Genomic DNA, 22724 nt, shown 5'->3' with positions numbered 1-22724 from the left:
TCGGTCAGTGTTGTTGTGAAAATATGGCAGGTAATTAAAGTTCGTGTTTTGAAGCCGAAGTTTAACGATGGTCACCTGTTTGTCAACAATCGACAAAAAATAAACAAAAAAGCATGGAAAGAGAGCACGTGTTTAACATGTGAATTCAAATAATAGTTTATTTTAAGGACATCCATGCGTATTGTGATCACCGGATTTTTACGAGATGGGTCACACTGAGGTCACTTTGCATACGGAAAATATGTCGGGGGAATTGGTTGCTGGAAGCAAGCAATTAAAATAAAGTAAACTTCTTCTAAATATGAATAAATTAAAGAAATTTCTTCAGAAAAAAGTATATGTACATAAGTTTTATAATGAAAACTATCCATTGAGTTATAAAAAACATATGCATTTTTTGGATTTGAGGTTTCTTATGACTTTAAGATTACAGCATTTGTGTGTACGATACAATACGATCGGAATTAAAGTCAATTTAAATTAGCAAACAGCAGCGCACAAATCAACAGTAAACTTCAAAGAAATATAAGGATCAATGTATATATATATTAGTTTCTACAACGAAATTTGTATTACATGCACACGTATAAATTTGCGGTTTTTATCCAACGCAATCATAGGCTTGAACGTAGTTTTCAATTTATACTTGTTTATATATATTAGTTGTATATATGTCGTGTACAGGTTATAACGTGAACAAAAATACTGTACATGTTATAACTTGTATAATGCAAAAATACAAGTTATAACATGTACAAAAGTACCTCGTACATGTTATAACCTGTACAAAATATTGCTTAAAAATGGTTTTAATTTGTACAAAATCGAAAAATAAGGATATGTCTCTATTATCGTAACAGACGTTATTAACCTCAATAATATTTTCATAACTTTTTTATTATTCCTCCATGTTAGTGTGTTTTGTCCTTTTTTGATATAGTGGCCAGGGTCGGTATTACAAAGCATTCCTAAGACCTGTCATAAGATATATCTTAGGACATATCTTATGATATATCTTAGAACATGTCTTATGATCCTGTTATGTCACTATCTATGGTCATATCTTTATTTGATGACTAATAATTGTGAGTGTCCACTTTAAAGACAATAGTAAAATACTTTCATTCTAGTTGACCCTAAAAGACATAAGAGGATAGCCAGGATAGATGTGTCTACAAATAAAATTGGGAATGGAAATGGGGTATGTGTCTTAAAGACAACAACCCGCCCATGGAGCAGACAACATCCAAATGCCACAAAAACGTGTTTTCAAAGGAGAGGATATATATTTAAAACATCAAAATGACATTCGCCTCATGCAATTACCTTATAGTTTATAAAAAAAAAATGAGTTATAAATTTACATAAGTGACATGCTGAAGGCCAAAAATGTTGAAAGTAGATCCAAAGACATTGATGATGAAGCGTGGTCCAATGAAAACTATTTCAGCTCTATCTTGCTTTTACAGAGTAAGCAAATAAGACATTGTTTAAATCTTTGCATGCTATACAACGAGAGGGAGGAATATTACCCAAAATTATTAGGCATTGTTCTTAATTTTTTTGGAAGAATTTAGTTACTAGAACTAGTATTTAATGTAATTGTCATTTAGGAAATGCAAGCTTATAGTAAATAGTGTCACACTTATTTAAGCCATGATGGACTGCATAAATCATACAATTAAATGAAAACACATTTTGCCAATATAAGTCATAAAACATATATTCCTGAAACTTTGTGATCATTGTCCTCTACGTAAAAATACACGTGATGGACTTTTTATTGTTGTTCTTTATGCATTGGTGAATTTAAATGTATATTTTACTTCATTAAGATTTATCTTAAATTTTGCACAAGTTAAACCCAATTTTAAGCAATATTTTATAACTTGTATTTTTGCATTATACAAGTTATAACATGTACAACATTTTTGTACATGTTATAACCTGTACAAAATCGCAACTTGTACACGACATATACATAACATGCATAATGTACACAGCCATGTATCACCATCACTGCTGATGATCCGATGGATAAATCTGTTGTAGAGTTGTCACTGACTCAGACGTACTTATATATGTATAAAGCTAGCCACAAAAACCTGGTTTGTATGTTGTCGTTTGATACGGAAGTTATTGTAACCTCTCTATTGCGTAAATGTTCCGCTGAATCTGTGAAACAGGCATACGCTAGTAGTTTGTAAACTATTCTTTACAAAACCATGAGTAAACAGCAATATTTTTGTTATTCTTTAGTCAATGATAGCGTTCATAAGAAGTGTCCTTTATATATTATTTTAATTACTATTAATGACTTCTTTAAACAAAATCCATTGGATTTGTAGTCATTGGTACTTCAGTCTGGGGAAATGATTTACTTAGTAGATTGTGTTTGCTTGGAACTAGCTTTCAGTAACTACGAGTACACTTAGATCGGTAAAATGTGTCTTTTTTTATTTAATTTAATATGTAAGTTTTTTTGGACTTCGTTCTGATTTGATGCATGAAGCTAATTCCAATTAAGTTTACAGTTTGTAACCTCCATCCTTGACCACTGTCCCGTGTTTATGGAGGGTTGAGCGCCAACAATAATGTTTCTCATCGCCACATTCTATATTTCTCGGTCTGATAGCCTGTTATTCATAGGCTGTAGCTAGGTACATCGCAACTCGCTCACCGTCGTCGACGTATTATGAGTATAACGAAATCAGAGTTTTATTTGAATATTGCATTCCATACCCTGGATCAATCAAAAGTAAAAAAAATATAAAATTATGTCTTCAGTAAAGTGTTAATCTGTCACTATTCATATTGCACTTCTGCATTATATATTTTTTTTAATCATGAATGATTTACTATAAGGTCAATCTGGTTTACATTGAAATGCAATGAACCTTAATATAGAAAAGACGCAGGATTACACTAAATAAGAAGTATAAATTGTGAAATATAAAATTTTAATGTATGATAAAGTGAGATTTAAATGTTTAAGTTTGTTCATTTTCCTTCCCGATTTGTTTGAATCCCTGAAGTTCTTCTGGTGAGAGTGACGGAACTTCGTCATCTTTTTCTTTACTACCATGTTTTAACATCCGTGTAAATTCTATATAATCAAACATTCCATCTCTTATAGGAGCACCGTGGAATAAATCGTCTACCATATCTTCTGTCCATCTGTCTCCCATTGTCATCAAACATTCCTTCAAATAATCCTCGTGAACAAAACCTTAAACAGACAGAATCATACAATTAAGGCCTCTAGATAATAAAACTAAAACCTTAGCAGACAGAGGCTCTAGATAATAAAACTGTAACCTTAACAAAGAAACAGAGGCTCTATATAATAAAACTTTAACCTTAACAGACATAGGCTCTAGATAATAAAACTTTATCCTTAACAGACAGAGGCTCTAGATAATAAAACTTTAACCATGTTTACCTCAATTAAATTAGTCCCTATGAGCCAAATAGTACAACAGTCGTGTAATATCTGTAACTGCTCGTGATACATTTAAAAAATACAAATCATGGTTGAAATATTAAGATATTAGCAAAAACGAAACAGAATGCAAAATAGTCAATTTCAACAAGTTGGGGTATATAGATATAGGAAGATGTGGTGTGAGTGCCAATGAGACAACTCTCCATCCAAATAACAATTTAAAAATTAAACCATTATAGGTTTAAGTACGGCCTTCAACACGGAGCCTTGGCTCACACCGAACAACAAGCTATGTTTGTAAATGCCGTATTGCGGTAAGATGGTGGTCAACTGTTACACCGTGTTTTTTTTCTAATTACTTTTAGTTTAGAGTTTCAGTAAAGAATGGGTGGTTGATTATAAAAAGACTAACAACGATACACATTTATTTCAAGTGAAATTGCGGTGACAAAGCTGTTAAAATGAAGGAGTCCATGTGATGACAATATTAGCTCATACAGACAAGTTTACTGCAAAAGATAGGTGAATTGTATCCATTTTGTCTGCATAGGTATGGAGATAGATTTACCATTATTAACTGTGTCGAACATTGCAAATGCATTTCGAATAACTTCTTCTGGATCTGTCCCATTTAGTTTCTCTCCAAACAAAGTAAGAAACATGGTAAAATTAATTGGTCCCGGTGCTTCTTTGATCATCTTTTCTAAGTATTCATTAGGCGGGTCTTTTCCTAGTGATGTCATCATGTCTAAGAGGTCGTCTTTGTCAATATATCCATCTCTATTCTGGTCAATCATATTGAAAGCTTCCTACAAAACATTTAATAGTCACATTTGATCATGTTTTCTTTTTAGAAAATTAGCTTTAATTAGATTTTGAACGTGCATGGGCCCGATATATTCTTATATGATTTCAAAAGAAATAAAACAATATATGCATTAATTGATAAGTAAGAAATCTGCTAACATCAGCTATTATTAAAATTATTTAGGTTGTAAAAAGACAATGATAGTTCATCAGACAAAATGCTAATTGAATTTGGTGCAACATAAAAATATTTATGCAAAATAACAAACATTGAAGTAATCGAGATTTTCAAGGCGTGCTAAAAATTGTACTGATGAAACTTTCAGGAAGAATAATCCTGAATCTCCCTTATTTTCTGTTTTCTGTCAATAAAAAAGGATACTTACCTTAAACTCTTGTATCTGTGTTTGATCAAACATTGCAAAGACATTTGATGTGTAGCGTTGCGCACGTGTGCGCTGACGCTTTGTTGATTTCCGTGCTGACATTTTGACCACCTGTTCAAGAAAAAAATCTTACCCATTTTTAACAACTTTAATTATGTGTCTAAATTCAAAGAAAATATTTATGATATTTCTCCAAAAAGTAAAACAATTACTTATGAAAAACAACGATAAAATACTGAAATAGGTTGTTCGGCAAATTTCTTCTATATAATTTTCACAAAAAGGGCATCACTTAAATAATTGTCGAAATTCGCATCTGTTGCATCGGTGCATGTACCGTTAATCGGTTATCAAAGCTTTTGTTATCGTTTAATTTATGAATATACCGAAATTATCGTGGGCACAAGAGGAAGATGGAATGGACAGAAGAGAAACGATTTCGCCAAAAGGTGGTTAATACATATATATTTAATCATTTGATTCAATTTACAGTTTATTTTTTTCTCCATGATTCGCTCATTTTTTGGACAATACGAGCCCCCATTATATCCCCATTTTGAGTCTTCATCTATTTTCTGCGATACTTTTCTTATGTTATCATCAATGATCATACCGTACCTACCATGACATTTTTTAGATATACTTGTGTTTTGAATTCTTTAACCATATATACGTATAAATGTAAACTGTATGTGTATGTGTGAAGTTACATCTCGTCGAAACTTTTCAAATTCATGCAATAAGACATGAAATAAGACGAACGTATATGACCTACATTACCTAAATGCTATTAAAATGTGGGATTGGAACACACAAGCTTCACGTCACCCGCAGTCACTTAACACATCGGATAAACGATATAACATTCGACAAAATATGAAATAGCATACTTTTTTGAATTAATAAAATTAATAAAATTGTTACCTTAAATTTTCAAACGAGGTTACTCCCTAAACAGTTAAAACATGCCAATGAATCAGACATCTGGGGAAAAACTGATATGATAAATTATGGTTGCCATGGTATTGCATGATCGAGGTGCTATAGAGGATACTTTTCACCTAGAAATTTAATATGTGTTAATATAAAGATAAGAGATTAAGATATGGTGTATGATGTCAGAGCCTGATACAACTATCCACCGGAGACAAATAGCTGAGGATGTGTTTTTATTAAACTTTATTGCAGAGAGTAAAACCCTGAAGAGTTCAAATGCATACATTATACATGTACCCAAGAACATGCAATATTTAAACAAGTTCTAAACAAGTCAAGTTAATATTAAAAATATTATAAGTACTGATACATAGATATTTGACCAATGTGGACCTCATTCCCTCAACTCCGTGGAATACTTTAGTTATGTAGCTTACAATTTAACTTGAACAAAATTAAAACATAAATGCCGGGAATAAAAAATACGAAACTTAATTATATCCGATCTGATTATTTGAAATCATTTGCACTTGCATGATATACTGATATGTGCAAAATCTACTAGTAGTAATTTCTAAACACTTGTTTGATATTAAGTTATTAACACAAATTTAATATTTTTCTCTTCATTGGAAAACAAAATATATGTTAATATATCGTATTGATTGTCGTATGGGGTGTAACATTCTCTATCCTGCAATCAGCCAACAATTGTACAAATAACAGGCAAAGAAGTATATTTTTTTTCATAGAAATTGATCCAATATCCACCCATTTAGGTGCGAATATCTCTGGCAATTAAAACAGTTAATGTTGGTGTTCTCTTCGCGGTCCGCTTTCAAACTATGTCGATTTTTTAAAAAGTTATAAGGGGGGGGGGGGGGGGGGCTATGGATTTTTTAGAAAAAAAGTTTGTTTCCAGTTTTTGGAGAAAAAATATTTGTTTTTTACCCTGAGAAAAAAAAATGTTTGTTTCACCCTCAGCTGCCGATATATGTAATGCAAAAAAAAAGTTCGTCCAGAAAAAAAATCCATAGCCCCCCAAGAAAATCAAATGGTTGCTGCTTCTAAAGCTCAAACAAATAAATTTTATATTTTCTGACAATGAAAGATGCATTGTGTATTTACGAGATATTGTTCGCCGGTATGCAGTGAGGTCGAAATCTTTTTGTGATCGGAAAAAATAATTAAAAAAAACATAAATCAATCGGCGCGTCTTTTTTTAAAACGTTTACAGATATATATCTCAATTGACCCCGGTTTATACGCAGTTGCATGTTTACATCGCATGGCCTGTATTTCATTGATGTGTTTCTTAATTACTCAACAACTGCTGTTATTCTTGTACGGAGTGAACCGATTTTGATATGAAAATTTAAAAACACAAAAATACTGAATTCCATGGAAAATTCAAAACGGCAATTCAAAAGTTTCAAACAGATCAAATGAATGGATTACAACTGTCATATTCCCGACTTGGTACAGGCATTTTCTTATGTAGAAAATGGTGGATTAAACCTGGTTTTATAGCTAGTTAAACCTCTCACTAAATAGTGTAGTATATATATTCGAATTCTGAGATATGGACTTGTCCACCTATACCTTTATTCAGTTTTGATCACTGATAGACACGTAGACATTCTATTTCTCATGATAAGCAAGTTTTTTATGACCTTGACTGACTATGAGAAAAAATCTGAACAATACTAATAATCTTAATTTCTTTTTCAAGAATTCACTGAACTATGAAAATGAGAACAAGGACAATAGACATATGACAGACGGAAACTATGTAACATAAGGCATCTATAAACAAAGTATGAAGTATATGAAGCTCTTAATTCCTGAACAGTTTAGGCAATAAACCCCCAAAATGAATCCAAAACTTCTACTTGTGGTATTGAACCTTCAGAGAAATCAAAATACTTATACACAAGTTATTGTTCTGATACTTGTGAAATGTTTGTTTAAACTTTTGAGCCCTAATTCCTAAATTGGACCTCACAACCAAAAACGATTCTAGACTTCCTTTTGTGGTATTGAACCTTTTGTTTAAATTCAATTGAGACTCATAGACCTTACCTTAAATTATGGTCTATAAGCCAATCATCTGAGGACAATGTGAAAGCAACATACAACCCCAACTTTTTATAATGTCGTATAAAAATTACTGGCAGACTTTTAATAGCAAGGCATGGACTACTCTAGGGACTAGCAGAAATTGCAAATTATGTGGACACTTTATTTAAGATATACTGAACCACCAAATAAGGTCTGTGCATAAAACTTTATAACTGTACAATGTATATGCATATTGTCTTTTGTCAATCTTCTATAGGAGAACATAAAGTACAATGTTGGTTGTTTGTTTTTTTCTCTCATTATATTGTTGTTGCTAAGATTCAGTTTTCTTTAGAGGCAATACATAGGGTCGAATGGATAAAATTTAAAATATACAAGTAGTATTATTCATATCAATTTTTGATCAGTTGAATTTGAACAATTTGAGTCTTAGAGGATTAATAAAAAATCACAATGACATTGAAAAAAAACCAAGAAAAGTTGGGTTCACTGTCCTTGTTTGGGCAGTATCATAATCCAATGATCCAAAGTATTGTGAAATTACAAGGACTTTACACGGAAATGCAACTAAAAGTAACCTTTCACTTGATGAGAAAAAATTCTAAGAGAAAGATTTATCTTATTTTCTCTAAAATTGTAGTCAAGATTTAGATTAAAACAAGAATGTGTCCAAAGTACACAGATGCCCCACTTCCATTATCATTTTCCATGTTCAATGGATGTGAAATTGGGTAAAAATTAGAAATCTATTCATGGCCTTAAAAGTAATAAGTTTCAAGTTGATTGGACTTCAGCTTCATCAAAAACTACCTTGACCAAAAACTTTAACCTGAAACTCACACTTTTAATTTCTATGTTCAGTGGACCATGAAAATGGGGTCAAAAGTCTAATTTTGTTTTAAAATAAGAAAGATCATATCATAAGGAACATGTGTACCAAGTTTCAAGTTGATTGGACTTCAGATTCATCAAAAACTACCTTGACCAAAAACTTTAACCTAAAGTGGGACGAACGACAGACAGACAAACGTAGACGGAAGGACGCACAGACCAGAAAACATAATGCCCCTCTACTATGATATCATAAGGGGCATAAAAAATAATATAAAACATAGGGTCACTGTGCATTTTAAAGACATATTTCGTCATCTGCTTATTTTTTCTCTCTCAAAATTCCAAGAAGGGGACATAACTCTATCCATTTATACAAATGTATCTTCAAAAAAGATAATCAAAGTGATGGATATCACTCATGGAAAGATTAGAACAGTAGTTTGAATTATTTCATACTAAGGTACATGTATGGTGGGGAAAAATGAACATTTATAAAGCACTATTGCTGAAAATTGCATTTACAGCAGATCTTTAGAAGGAAACTTGCTTTTCCAGTATGAGGATAAATGAGCTTAAATTAAATAATATGGGTCTCTAAATTTGCATTTAAACTGCAGTTTATATCTAATCAAAATTATGTTGCCGGTTCTGAACATGTTTCAAAAAAACAAAAAAATGCTAAAATTCTTCTAGTAAATGTTACCAACTATCCTTGTAAGACATAAATTTAGACCAACAGCTAAAATGTGCCAACAAAAATAATCTAAAAATGTTGTTTTGGGGCATTTTGTTAGTTGAAACAGAGGTTATATGGCATTGAAAATTAAAAGTTTTAGAGTGCCTTTTGATCAAATTTTAAAGTATTTTTCAATACAGGGCATTTTCAATTTTATTTTTCAATGTAAACCAATTAAAAAACTTATTTTATTGAAATGTGGATTCTTTCTTGATTGCAAAAATATATATTTACTTCTAATAAAAATTCAAATGACTAAAATGAACATAATGATTGATGGAAAATAAACTAATAAACAATGTTTTGTTATAATTAAAAGTTTATAAATTTTAAAACTGTTTCAAGCCAATTCCTGATAAAAAAAAAGTTACCAAATCTAAATTGTTGATTAATTACAGATGATTATTGGAAATTTATCAAGTAAATTATAGGCCATACTTGAATACCTTTTATATATTCATATTTATATTCATATTTCATTTTTTAAAGATCTTGTTAATCCATTAATCATTTATCTTTCAGATATAATTTACAGAATCACTTTATGTACTGTAGATCAAAATTAATTGACATTAAATAAATCTATCATCCTTATAAATATCAAACAAATAATATACACATTTGTGTATTCAATTATGAGGTCAAATACTTGTGTATTAAGAATTAGATGCATATTAGAGTGGTCTGTGTAATTATGTAAGACAGAGGTTGATAGGTAATGTGGTCAATTTGATTGGCAGTTTAGGAGGTGGGGCATTGTAATTAAAGGTCCACCTTGTCTCTGATTGTTTAGTGATAATGACAGTTGTCAATCATACTAGTTGAATCAATACCCACTTACCTAATCAAAATGTTTTTAAAAAAGCCTGCACATCAACACACCTTAATGACATACATTCTTGAATCAACTGCTCCAATAATATACCCAGTTTTTTCAGTTTATTTGTGTATTATGTGCACATACATGAGCACCATAGGGAACTATATTTTAGTGTGAATACATTTAGTTTAAACATATTTATTTATAGTGGATTGGGAAACAAGTTTTGCAACTTATATTAATCCCTTTCCACTTTGCGGGTGCGAGTGCTGCCTTGTATATTTAGTAACATTGAATACATTTAGTAACAGTAGCTAACCTGTCCTGTTGTTAGGGAGGGTGGTGCCTAAGTAAAGATTAAGAACAAGTTCTAATCTTTCCAAAAACAGAAAATACAACTCTTAAGACACTAAAAACAATCGTGTTTTGAAATAATATAAAACTGTTGATGGTTGTATATCAGTGTTTATTGTGGTATAAAAAGCAGTATAATTCTATGCTATATGTTGCAGCTATATTGTGGGTCTAATATTCTATGTACAATTATCTGCACTTGGCCTGCAGTTGCACAAGCCCATATATTAGATTCTGTATTATTGCATCTGGGATCAATAAAATTTTATTTTATAATCACCATTACCTTTATTTTAGAATTCTATAAATTATTCTGACTATGAAAGAAGATTTCATGCAGAAAAATAAACTTCATTTGTATGTTAAAGTTTGGAATCTGGTCATGTTATTAAAAGGAGCTTGTCACTATTTTTTTCAAATGTCTCACTTTTGCAACTATTGCTTCTATTGCATAAATGGAAAAATTATGAGAATTTGTTAGAAATCTTTTATTTTAAAAGGTTTGTTGATTCCATTGTAGAATTTAAATACATTTAATGAAGTAACATTGACTATAATTGTCAGCCAAAATAATTACCAGGGTAAATGCTATTTAGATAAAAATAAAAATTAACTGTTCAGACATCTATAAAAGTTTGTACTTACATACACTTTCCCACTTATCAATAAGTCTATCCTCATACATTCAAAGTCAGTTTTTTTTTATATTTCATTATTAATAAGCACACATTCTACTGCATATTGTAAAATGGGGGGAAAAGTACACCATTGCATTTTTTCCATGAAAAATGTTAGTAACTGATAATTACAAGGCCCTTAAAATAAGCATTTAATTAACACAATAATGGACAGTTATTTTTTTTAACAGTTTACTAACTCAGAAAAGACTGAAATTCAAAAAGTCTATTAAAAATTATGAATATACATGTATCTTTAAAATTACTTTATATTAAGTAAAATAAAAAAAGATCATATATACAAAGTTATCTATGAACAGATGACAAAACATATGACTATACGGTATTTACATAACAATTTGGTATATAAAGCATCAATTCTATCAATAAATAATATACATTTACTGAATATTTACATCTCTAATACATTGTAGTACAATTATTAAACTTGACTAGTGTCAGACTTCCAATTTCTTAATATCCCATAGGAGCTGAATTTCTTAACTTCAAGACACTTTAATACATAAAAAAAATCTCCAATGCTATGACTTTTCATACTATTATTTTCATTTTTTGACATTGGAATTTTATAAATTGCTCCGATACATCTTTAGGGATTTTGCCTGTTACAAGAATCATATTCTATTGATCTTTTCTTCTATAGTGCTTAGTGGGAGATAAAATAAACATAGAGAATAAATTTGGTGATCCGACCTACCAGACGTTTGTATACATTTGCACTAGGTATCATAACTGTCATGCATCTGGGAGGTTGATAACCTAAATATTGGACTTCGCACTAAATTCGTTTGTAATCCTCTATGAATGATGACTGTTTGAAGACATTTTACTCATAAAGAAGTAATTATTTGTTTATGTCAAGGTCAGCATATTAGTTATTTGACATATATATTCTAAATAACAAATGCCAAAATTAAAAAAAAAACTTCTTTCTTTTATTACAGAAATATATAAATAAGCAGTCAATAATTCTTGAGACATAAATACTGATACAAAGTTCTATAAAATGCAATGTACCCATTCACAGACAGGACTATCTATACCCTGTTATTTAAGTAGAGAAAATACATAAACAATAACATAAATTGTATCACAGTCAACAGCTTAGTATTAATAATGAATTTCTTATACAAGTTTCCTTCAATATATCCATTCCATTCATGATTTTTAGAACTGTATTATAGCACAAAGTCTCATCTCACAAGACTCTAAATGACATACTGATATTTCATCCATCTTTACAAAGAACTAATAGTGTTATATATGTAAATTATTATCAATTTTATGAACTATAGTATACATATAAAACCTTTGTCAATATATTCAACCATAAGTTGTATAAATCTATACCAGACTATTGGAGTAACACTGTCCTACTACTTTACATGCTAAATGTTTTACATTATACATCAGGTGTTCAATAACAATGATGGGCAGTATAGTACCAATTATGGCAGAATATTCACATGTAGAATCATGATTGTTTTTCAGTGATATGTGATGCTGAGTACATTTCTTTTTCACTAGTGAATTCTGTTTGTTAATAGTCCTTTCTCATCTTCCAATAAGCATTCAATTCTTTCTCGCTACAAAACAAATATCAGTTCATTAATTCTTAGGTATTGTAATTCAACAGTTTGGAAAGATATTTATGAAGTGTCTAAGTATTTGTCTTTTTGAATGATAAAATATGAGATATGAATAAGGTTGATGAGAAGTCTAAATTCCATTAAAAAAAAATTTTGCTTGTGGACTTGTGGAATTGCAGAAATGTAGTTCATAAAACCCTATTTAAATAAAAATAATAAAAGTAAGGTTCACTGGACTTTTTAGAGCTACGTATGTATACATGGAAAATTTTATACTATATTTGAATAGAAGGAAACTCTAAATGATAGAATTCTAGTAAATAACAAGAATGTGTCCATAGTACACGGAAGCCCCAATCACACTATCACTTTCTATGTACAGTGGACAGTTCAATTTGAACAAAACTCTAATGTAATAAGACTTCAACTTCATCAAAAACTACTGTTACCAAAAGCTTAAAGCTGAAGCAGGACAGATTGATGGACTAACAGACAAACAAACTGACCAGAAAACATAAAGCCCATAAATGGGGCATAATTTTTTTTGTATGTCTCGGAGTTATTTTCCCTAACAAAAAATATGTTTAAAGTTTTGAATTAAAAAAATATCTTTATTTAGGTAAACGGGAATGTAACTTCATGTAAAAAAAATCTTAAATTATTTGTAAATTTCAATTTAATTCTTATTCATTTTAGCTTGACAGTAAAAAAATGATGACTATTTAAAAATTTTAAGCATTAAATAATGATTCATCTCAACTTTTTAAACCCTGTTTCTTTCTGTATGAAACTTCTACTAGAATTTAAACCAGCATGTTTGTCTCTAACTTTACCCCCCCCCCCCCCCCCAAAAAAAAAAAACCAACCCAAACATTGTTAATAAGGTTATCCATTACCAATTTTACAACAAACATGTATCAACAACTAAAAAGGCTTAAAAATAAAAATATACTATGTTTCTGCCAAAAAAAATGGCCATCACCAACAATTGATTTCAGTTGTTGTCATACACTAAGTAAACAAAAAAACAAATTAATAAAACAATTTCTGTAACTTCTTTTCTAGTCAGAAATCAACAATTCTCTATACATACCCGTCTAGCTTCATCAAAAGCATTCAATCTCTAAATATAACATCAACAGTTTTTTTTAATTCAATATTTTTAAGTTTAAACTGACATCTTTGTAAACTATACTTAGTTGTTCTTTGTATGTCAAATCTTTGGATCTTGTACATTTTAATTTCCTATTTACTTAGTTTTATTTTCTAAATTTCTTTTTAAATTGTTTGATATGACTTCAACATATTGTATAAAGATTATCAATCTTGTCAGAAAGAAAAAGAGAAGTGAATGGTCTGTTATTTTTATAGTCTAGATTAAAGCTTGAATTTACAATTTTTCTAAGTCTGCATTATATATCAAAATTCAAGCATATTTAATAACAAAAAACTTACATCTAAAGGCATGAGTCTGTCTCTTCTATCTCCTCGGTCTGGATATGCTGGTACTAAGGCTTGTAAACGGACAGCTTTTAGAGCTGTGGGCTGGCAAGATATCAAGTGACTGATTTCTTGTGCCTAAAAAACACATCACATATATATACAAAATAATATAAATAAATTATATTTTTTTTCTACTTAAAAGGATGCTTTTATTATGCACTACAATGTAGTAATCTAAGATAAAAATATACTAAGTTGTTGGCATGACACAGGTTATGTTCTTCTCATATATATTTTATGGTATGAAACTAAACCTATCACGGGAAGGATTGTGCCTGATATTCATATGATGAAGACATAATCTTTTAATCAGTTTAATAGAAGTCTGGAGCTGGCATGTCAGTTAACTGCTAGTAGTCTGATGTTATTTATGTATTATTGTCATTGTGTTTATTTTCTTTGGTTACATCTTCTGACATCAGACTTGTAGTTCTCTTGAACTGAATTTTAATGTGTGTATTATTATGCGTTTACTTTTCTGCATTGGCTAGAGGTATAGGGGGAGGGTTGAGATCTCATAAACATGTTTAACCCCGCTGCATTTTGGGCCTGTCCCAAGTCAGGAGCTTCTGGCCTTTGTTAGTCTTGTAATGTATTATTTTTAATTTTAGTTTCTTGTGTACAATTTGGAGTTTAGTATGGCGTTCATTTTCATTGAACTAATATATATATATACTATATTTGTTTAGGGGCCAGCTAAAGGACACTTCTGGGTGCTGTAATTTCTCGCTGCATTGAAGACCTGTTGGTAACCCTCTGCTGTTGTCTTCTATATGGTTGGGTTGTTGTCCTTGGTGACACATTCCCCATTTCCATTCTCAATTTTAATATTTTTTTTGTTTTTTTTGGATTGCTGTCTCATTAAATGTGCCCTACATCTCCTTAATTCATGGAGCACATGATACGCTAGTCGTCTGGTGCGTGATGTTTTATGCAATAATGTATACAGATTAAAACTAAGAAGTGTGTAAATTTTCAAGCAATAATCATAAATATCATAGTTTCTGAGATATGGCACAACATGTGAAAACCTTCCCTTCCAAAAAAAAAACCTCAATATCTTTAAAATAAAATTTTGAATCATCACAAAAAGGTATACAGATCTTTATTTAAATCAATATAACTAAGAATGTGTAAAGTTTAAAGTAATAATCATAAATCGTTTTTGAGATATGGCGCGACATATGAAAAAAACACACCCCTGTTTTAGTTACAAAGTCCTGTAACCCAAAAAAGTTTTCATCTGATTCTCACCAAAAAGTATACTGATCATTTGACCATTGTAAGAAACAACTATGTTAAGTTTCATGAAATTTGGATAAGTTGTTCTTAAGTTATGTGCGACATGTTTTCGCCGGACAGACAGATGATGTACATTTTTATATCATAATACGTCCCGTCAAAATTTTAAAGAATAGACAAATGTGCATATTTTATTTCATATTCAATCATCAGTTATTATTAGTTGTTAATATGATACCACCATAAACTAGATATCATTGAGATGGAAGCCATCTCTGTGGGCCCCGCTGTCAATAACGTGGGGTAATAGTGATAGTACTATTTCATAGTATAATAGTGATATGACTGCATGATGTGAACTAATTGTTGACTACTCTAAGGAGTCTCATGTGTGATTTCAATCTAAGATTTTAAGTTAAAACTGATAAATATTCTCATCTTACTTTCATAGTATAATAGTGATATGACTGCATGATGTGAACTAATTGTTGACTACTCTAAGGTGACTTCTGGATGTATGGATTGATGTTTGAACAATATGTTTAAAGGTGCTGCCCAATTGATATTTGTCATATATTTTAAGAATTATGCCTTCAATATATTATGACCCACCAAGTATAAAGTATGAAATATTAACGGTTCTCGAGAGGTAGAGTGGACACAATTTGTTAAGAACAACAAACGGATGGACAGACTGACAGACTGACCTTAGACCTAGGATGCATACATTATGACACATTCTCTGGTGTTGGTTTATATATATGTTAAGTTGAAAATGTTTGTCAGGTATAAAGTATGAAATAATAACAGCTGTCCTCTCAAAATATAGTGTGGACAGACCAACAGACAGACAGACAGACCTTTGACCTAGGAAGTGGTACATACATCATGACACACCCTCTGGTGTTGGTTAAAATGGATGTCAAGTATAATATTTGAAATCATAATGGTTCTCAAGATATAGAGCAGACACAATCTTCACCACAGGACACAGGATTGTCAACTGAAACCAAAGTTTTTTTGACGTTGACCTTTGACCTAGGAAGTTGTACATACATCATGACACGCCCTCTGGTGGTGGTTAAAATGGATGTCAAGTATAAACTTTGAAATCATAACGGTTATCTAGATTTGGAGCGGACACAATCCCACAGGACACGGGGTTGTCAACTCTAAACCAAAGTTTTTGACCTTGACCTTTGACCTAGGAAGTTGAACATACATCATGACACGCCCTCTGGTGGTTGTTAAAATGGATGTCAAGTATAAACTTTGAAATCATAACCATTATCTAGATTTGGAGCGGACACAATCCCACAGGACATGGGGTTGTCAACTCTAAACCAAAGTTTTTGACCTTGACCTTTGACCTAGGAAGTTGTACATACATCATGACACGCCCTCTGGTGGTTGTTGAAATGGATGTCAAGTATAAACTTTGAAATCATAACGGTTATCTAGATATGGAGCGGACACGATCTTCACCACAGGACAGGGGGTTGTCAACTAAAACCAAATTTTTTTACCTTGACCTTTGACCTAGAAAGTTGTACATACAACATGACACACCCTCTGGTGTTGGTTGATAATCATGTTAAGTATTAAGTATGAAATCATAATGGTTCTCTAGATATGGAGCGGACACGAAAGTGTTACGTACGGACGGACGGACAGACTGATCACTATAGGGCGACCCGCCTTAGTCGGCGGGGCCCTAATAACTTATCAATTTATTACTTTACATATAGCCATTTTTAGAAAAATTAAGAATAAAATGTGAAGAATCAAAAATGTAAAAATGTATTAAGTTAAATGTACATCTTTGTGTCTTTTCTTAATTGAGCTAAACACACATAACCTCATAAACAAGATTAAAGAGATTTGTTATTTGCCATGCACTATGAAATTGGCAGCACCATACTTCATGTACTTTTACACCTTTTATAGGACATTTCTGCTTTTTCTCATTTTAGTGTTACTACTTTATAGTTCACTTCTATGTTCTATTTTTTTGTGAAATGAAATGTTTATATAAATCCATTTATCTTGTACTTACTCTGTTAGCTTGGTACCTTAATCTCATTATTCTTAATCTGTTTCTAGCCTCTGCAGCTCTACAAAATCATTATTATTTTAAATCTCAACAAATGGCAAAATATTTTGCTTTGTGTAGTTGTTTTCTTACAGCTTATCAAAGTAAAAACTTGATCAGTAAAACAATAATTCCTTTCAGGTAGAACATAACACTACAAGGAGATAACTCTGTAAAATTAGCTGAGTGTTTTAAACACATTCTGTTTTCAAGGAAATATATAGCTTTTCAATGATCAAAATAAGTGTTTTCCAAACTGCTATATATCCAATGAAATTTTTCAAACAAAATGTGTGGTTCAAGTTATTTCAAAATTTTTATAAATATTTTGGTCAAATCGTCAAATAAATATTTTGTCAAAATTTGATGAAAATTTTACGAGCCAAATTAATTTTAGTCAAAGCATTTGGTATCAACTTAAATGGAAAAAAAGAATAGAATATTTCAGATTTTAAGACTTAAAAAGTAATAAAAACAAATTATTCATCATATTAGTAATACAGTGTGCAATTGTCCTTACTACAAGAATTTATCAGGTCAATAAAATTCATATTGGGTGAGGCAAAGCCAAGCACAATACGAATGTTATTGACCTGATAAATCACATATTAGGACAATTGCACACTGTGTAACAAATTTATCCTGATTTTATTACATAACAAATTTATATTCAAATTCAATTATTATGACAGTATCAACAAAATATATTTAGATATATTAAATCTAAAACAGTGGAAAATGAAAAACATTTGACTATAAAGCAACTATTATAAAAAAAAAAAGAATATTAGGTGATCAATAGTAAAAGGGAGATAATTCCAATTGACATACTAAAAAATTTACTGATATTTATTAGGACAATATCTGCCAATCAAATTGCGAGAAATAACTCTATATCAGGAAAATAATCATTATTCTGTAGGTTAAATCTAATTCAACACATTATAATGGGTTTTCCCTGTGTTTTCATATAGCCTTACTTGAGTTGTCCAATAAGTTTAGCATGTTTATCTCTCTCTGATATATCTTCTTCTGGGGTTGATGCATGATCTCTGAAAATGAAATAAGGAAATGTGTCAACAATATAATTATAATTATTGCATAAAACTAAGTTTCTTAAGAAAATAACTATAAATCTGCATTTTTAAGTGAAATGTCAATGGTAGGGTCTAAAATGTAAAATGTATTCATGCAATTCTGATTCAAGCAATCTCCTCTGTCTGGTAAATAACATTAGGTCCAAGGACACAGTTATCGTCCTTTGGTTTTCGTTGTCTATGAATATAGTCCCTAGTGTAAACAGTGTATAACTTGCATGTTTTATTTAATACACTTTCCCAATTTATTTATTTATATTAAATGCATGAAATATTAAGTAGGGGGGTGTAATTATATGTCAAAAAAATTTGGGTGTTGAAACCTTATGTTAAGTAGTGAATTGGTCCAGTTCTAAAAGGTCAAATTTTATCACGTCTGAAGCTGTCAAACTGAATTTTACACCCCCTTAACACAGAATTGTCAATATTTTGAGTAAGAGCTGGTAGAAGTTTCTATAATTTTGATATTATTTGTCTCACTGGTAGTACACTACACTGTAAAAATATTTTTGAGAAAGAGCAGGTGCGATTTTTTTAATTTGAATTTATTGTCTAAAAGAAATGCACTACGAAATAACTGTGTTCTCGGGCCATTATTAAGGCCTAGACCAACTTTTCCAGTGAAGGAAATAACGTGACAGTAGTAATCGTTTGCAGGTGAAACAAAATCCTGTAATCAGATATTTAAAATTTCATTTCATTTACTCCTTCCTCTACACTATTATTCAGTATACAATGTAAATATATTATACTTTTCCACAGACTTTTTAAGGACAGATACATGTTATAATTTAAGATGTATATATAACAACACGCACCTTTGATATTGCTTTTTCTTATCCGTCAACATCTTCTTAGAATATGCCATACCCTCTGATGCCTTTTTTGGTGGATCTTCATACTAGAAAATATCATAAATGTTCATTTCAAATATTTACATTAGGCCACACAATTTGATTCCTTGTTTTGTACAAACAACTTATATTGATCCCTTATAAAACATGAAAAAGGGATATTTATAACATTAAGGGGTTGCCCCTAAACTGATTATGACTTGAATGGAGAATTGTCTCATTGTCAGTCACACATACATAGACCAGATTTAATTATTTCTTGGTGAACAGGGAAAAATACTTCAGAAATTAAAGAAATGTCAAAGTACAAGTGATAAATCAAGTTTTAATATTGTCAAAACCTACTATTTTATGTTTACAAAAAAATATATATATTCGCTCACCTTTACTTTTTAAGCTTTGCCTTAAATATTTTTTTATTAAAATTTTCAAATCCCTCGCTCACCCCAAATTTTGGAGTCCAAAAATCTGTAGAACAAGAAATGAAATTGGTGTGGCTTTAGTTTTAGGATGCTAAAATAAATCTTAAATCACATGCATGTATCAATATTGATACTACAATATGTATAAGAAAATTGAATGTTCATCATCAGATAATTTATAAGGTCATAAAAACACAAAAATAAATCTGACCAATATTTCTACACTGTTAGGAAATGTCTCTGCTGTTGTGTAAATATATATAAAAAATGTAATTGTGTTAAAAATGTAAAATAATCAAAGTATGGCTAAAGTCTCATAACTCCTGCAAACATGGTTCACTCAAAATATTACGGGTAAAGAAAGATCAACTACATGTACATGTATGTGGTACAATAGTAAAAACAAATGATTAAAGTACCATGGCACAAGTAAAGTACATTGGTCAAAACAAGTTTGTTATTTCTTTCATAATTGGTCTCATAGAGGATTTACTATTACAAGGTGTAATAAAAATTATAGAAATGATTTTGAAGACTTATAGACATACAGCTAAATATCTACTTCTTTGTTGAGGTGCCAATTTTTTCAAGTCAGCTGCATCAATTTTCTTCTTGTTCTTGGCTCTGAATTTGCCATCACCATCGTCATCTATTGGTGGAAGATCCTATCAAATAGAATTTGTATAGATATGTATGAATGCAATGTACCATAGTTTATATCAACTGCCTATTCAGAAGTCTGTGCCAACTGAACTACTGTCGTACCTCATAGAATATTTTTTCAATTGTGGCATCAGACATTTCATAATGTCAAGATTTTACAGGAACCTGCAATAATGGCGGACAAATAGGCCAGTTCCAGGATATGGTTTTTGGAAGAATCTCTCATGTGACAAAAATGTATGTATTGTCATTTCCAACACATGTTGACCAAACAGGTAAAAAAGTTTGATTTTGTACTGCACAAAATATTTGAGAAATTAAATCTTTAAAGATGGTCACCCTGACACCCTCCCTCAGTCTTCTTTTTCTTTTAGGTCAACAAGGCTTCAATACTGAAGAATACATGTTGAAGCATGATTTACAAATAAATGATACAAATTTATAAAAATATTTAAAAACAATTCAAATAACAATTTAAAAGTGTTTGTATACACAGATTGCGATTAAAAATATGCATTTAATGTACATGTTTTGGTTTTAATTTGTTTATTTGAAGCTCAAGAGAACAGGTGGTGTTTAGCCGTTTTCTTAAGCCGTCAACAGTGGTGGTTTCAATAACAGTTTGTGGTAGTAGGGTCCATTCAATAACAGTTGCGGGAAGTACATGTATGTGTCCTTGGAAGTTTGGATGTATTTGTTTTCAGAGTATGGTTTTGTCTTATTCTGCTGTTTGTTTGTTCAAGAATATGCTATGGAATGGCTACAAGACAGTGTATTAGTATTACTTTATAAAGCAGTCAACCATTTTACCTTTTTAGATAAAAAATAGTATTGGCATAAATATCCTGTATCCTGAGTTTATTGGAAGCAAATGAATACATTAATATTATTGTTTATGTTGCAGTCCCGTTAAAATAATGTTGCTTTTAATGAAAAGCAACATGGGTAAAATAAAGGTACATGTTTTTTATTCGTAAATTATAAATCATGTCGGTAAAAACATTACTTTGTACATTGTAGGTAATTTAATATAACATGTATGTGTACTAAGTCGCTACGAAAAAACAGAAAGCTTGTAATAAAATTTAAGCTTCAACAAATAAATGTTACATATTCCGACAATTATCAAATTTTTTATTTGTGTTTTTTTACAATGACGACTGTATGTAAGGGGATGTGTTCCCATTAGTGATAGCTTATATACTAACAATAGATTATATGCCTGTCACATATGGGATATCTTGGAATACTAGCTTTTGAAAAAGTACTATATTTATATCGTATGTTCAATCTTTTTAAAAGCCCTAGAACGTTACCTGACCCTATAAACATATTTACACTATTGGTATTTAGCTGTATCTTGCCTCCGAAAGACCTTAGATCGACTCTGAATAACCTTTAGAGGTCAAGCAACAATCACTTTTAAATTGTGACGTCAAATATTATGATGTCAAAGTTTACGGGAACCTGTGTGATTTTTCGTAATGGCGGACAAATTTGCATGCAAGTGTAAATACGACAATTGGTCCACCGAAATTAAGCTTTATATACTGTACCATCGTTATTTAACAAACAAACAACCATCACACTTTAGAGTCCTACAAATCATTTCTATACTACAGAATGACAATTATGAATGTGCTGGAAACTTTAAATAGAGCAATGAAACAGGCCTATCTTTTATCTGGTAAATGATGTCATAAAGGTGTGCGAAATTGGTGATTTTTTACTATGATTCTGAACGAAATAGTTCCAAAAATGATGTATAGTCAAGTGACCCCCTGACATAACTTACATATCATAATGACTTCAACGAGGGCCAATTTGACTATAACGGGTGTCGATTTGACCAGAAAACGATTTAACCAGGGGTCCTTTGGCGAGACTTCGGGATATATCACTCCAGAACACCCCACAAACGTATAAAGAGGTACAGCCTTTTTGCCTTTTTTTATAATGTAGCAAATTATATAAATTCAATGTTTGCAAAAATATTCTCACCGGCATTTTCACTATGTTATAGTAATGTCAGAAAACAAAAATAATAACTACATCATCGAAAAGGTAATTTGTAGCTAAATAGCGGCCATTTTGTTGTATGTTGTCTAGCAACACATGCGCCCTCTCGCGTGAAAGGCCGAATTTATTTCCGCTAAGAAATTCT

At 30.9% G+C, this 22724-nt stretch overlaps 2 protein-coding genes across 3 annotated transcripts; both read right to left on the bottom strand.

The window, feature by feature from the left end:
* Nucleotides 1–2941: 2941 nt before the first annotated feature.
* Nucleotides 2942–5696, bottom strand: LOC134690425 (myosin regulatory light chain 2, smooth muscle minor isoform-like). Its single transcript, XM_063550395.1, has 4 exons — nucleotides 5563–5696; nucleotides 4639–4749; nucleotides 4014–4254; nucleotides 2942–3229 (listed from the first exon to the last, which is right to left on the bottom strand). Exons 2-4 carry the CDS (start codon nucleotides 4738–4740, stop codon nucleotides 2991–2993), a joined length of 582 nt encoding a protein of 193 aa, XP_063406465.1. The 5' UTR covers nucleotides 4741–4749; nucleotides 5563–5696; the 3' UTR covers nucleotides 2942–2990.
* Nucleotides 5697–10491: 4795 nt separating this feature from the next.
* Nucleotides 10492–22711, bottom strand: LOC134691235 (protein LKAAEAR1-like). 2 transcript variants are annotated; one of them, XM_063551607.1, is made up of 8 exons: nucleotides 22562–22711; nucleotides 20446–20562; nucleotides 19440–19522; nucleotides 18505–18576; nucleotides 17489–17546; nucleotides 14143–14265; nucleotides 13781–13810; nucleotides 10492–12684 (listed from the first exon to the last, which is right to left on the bottom strand). In XM_063551607.1, exons 1-8 carry the CDS (start codon nucleotides 22565–22567, stop codon nucleotides 12622–12624), a joined length of 552 nt encoding a protein of 183 aa, XP_063407677.1. In that variant the 5' UTR covers nucleotides 22568–22711; the 3' UTR covers nucleotides 10492–12621. The 2 variants fall into 2 exon arrangements, with proteins under 2 accessions (XP_063407677.1, XP_063407678.1); XM_063551608.1 differs by lacking the exon at nucleotides 13781–13810.
* Nucleotides 22712–22724: the final 13 nt, after the last annotated feature.

This window comes from Mytilus trossulus, chromosome 11 (assembly GCF_036588685.1).
Source record: "Mytilus trossulus isolate FHL-02 chromosome 11, PNRI_Mtr1.1.1.hap1, whole genome shotgun sequence".
NCBI classification, from domain to species: domain Eukaryota; kingdom Metazoa; phylum Mollusca; class Bivalvia; order Mytilida; family Mytilidae; genus Mytilus; species Mytilus trossulus.
This window is presented reverse-complemented; position numbering and strand designations above follow the sequence as displayed.

Coding starts and splice junctions, on each gene's coding strand:
- LOC134690425 (XM_063550395.1), bottom strand. CDS start 4,740: ATGTCAGCACGGAAATCAACAAAGCGTCAGCGCACACGTGCGCAACGC. Junction 4,255..4,638: donor CACAGATACAAGAGTTTAAG/GTAAGTATCCTT, acceptor AATGTTTTGTAG/GAAGCTTTCAATATGATTGA. Junction 3,230..4,013: donor GTTCGACACAGTTAATAATG/GTAAATCTATCT, acceptor TGTCTGTTTAAG/GTTTTGTTCACGAGGATTAT.
- LOC134691235 (XM_063551607.1), bottom strand. Junction 19,523..20,445: donor AAAGAAGTAGATATTTAGCT/GTATGTCTATAA, acceptor GATATTTTCTAG/TATGAAGATCCACCAAAAAA. Junction 14,266..17,488: donor TAAGGTACCAAGCTAACAGA/GTAAGTACAAGA, acceptor TGTGTTTTTTAG/GCACAAGAAATCAGTCACTT.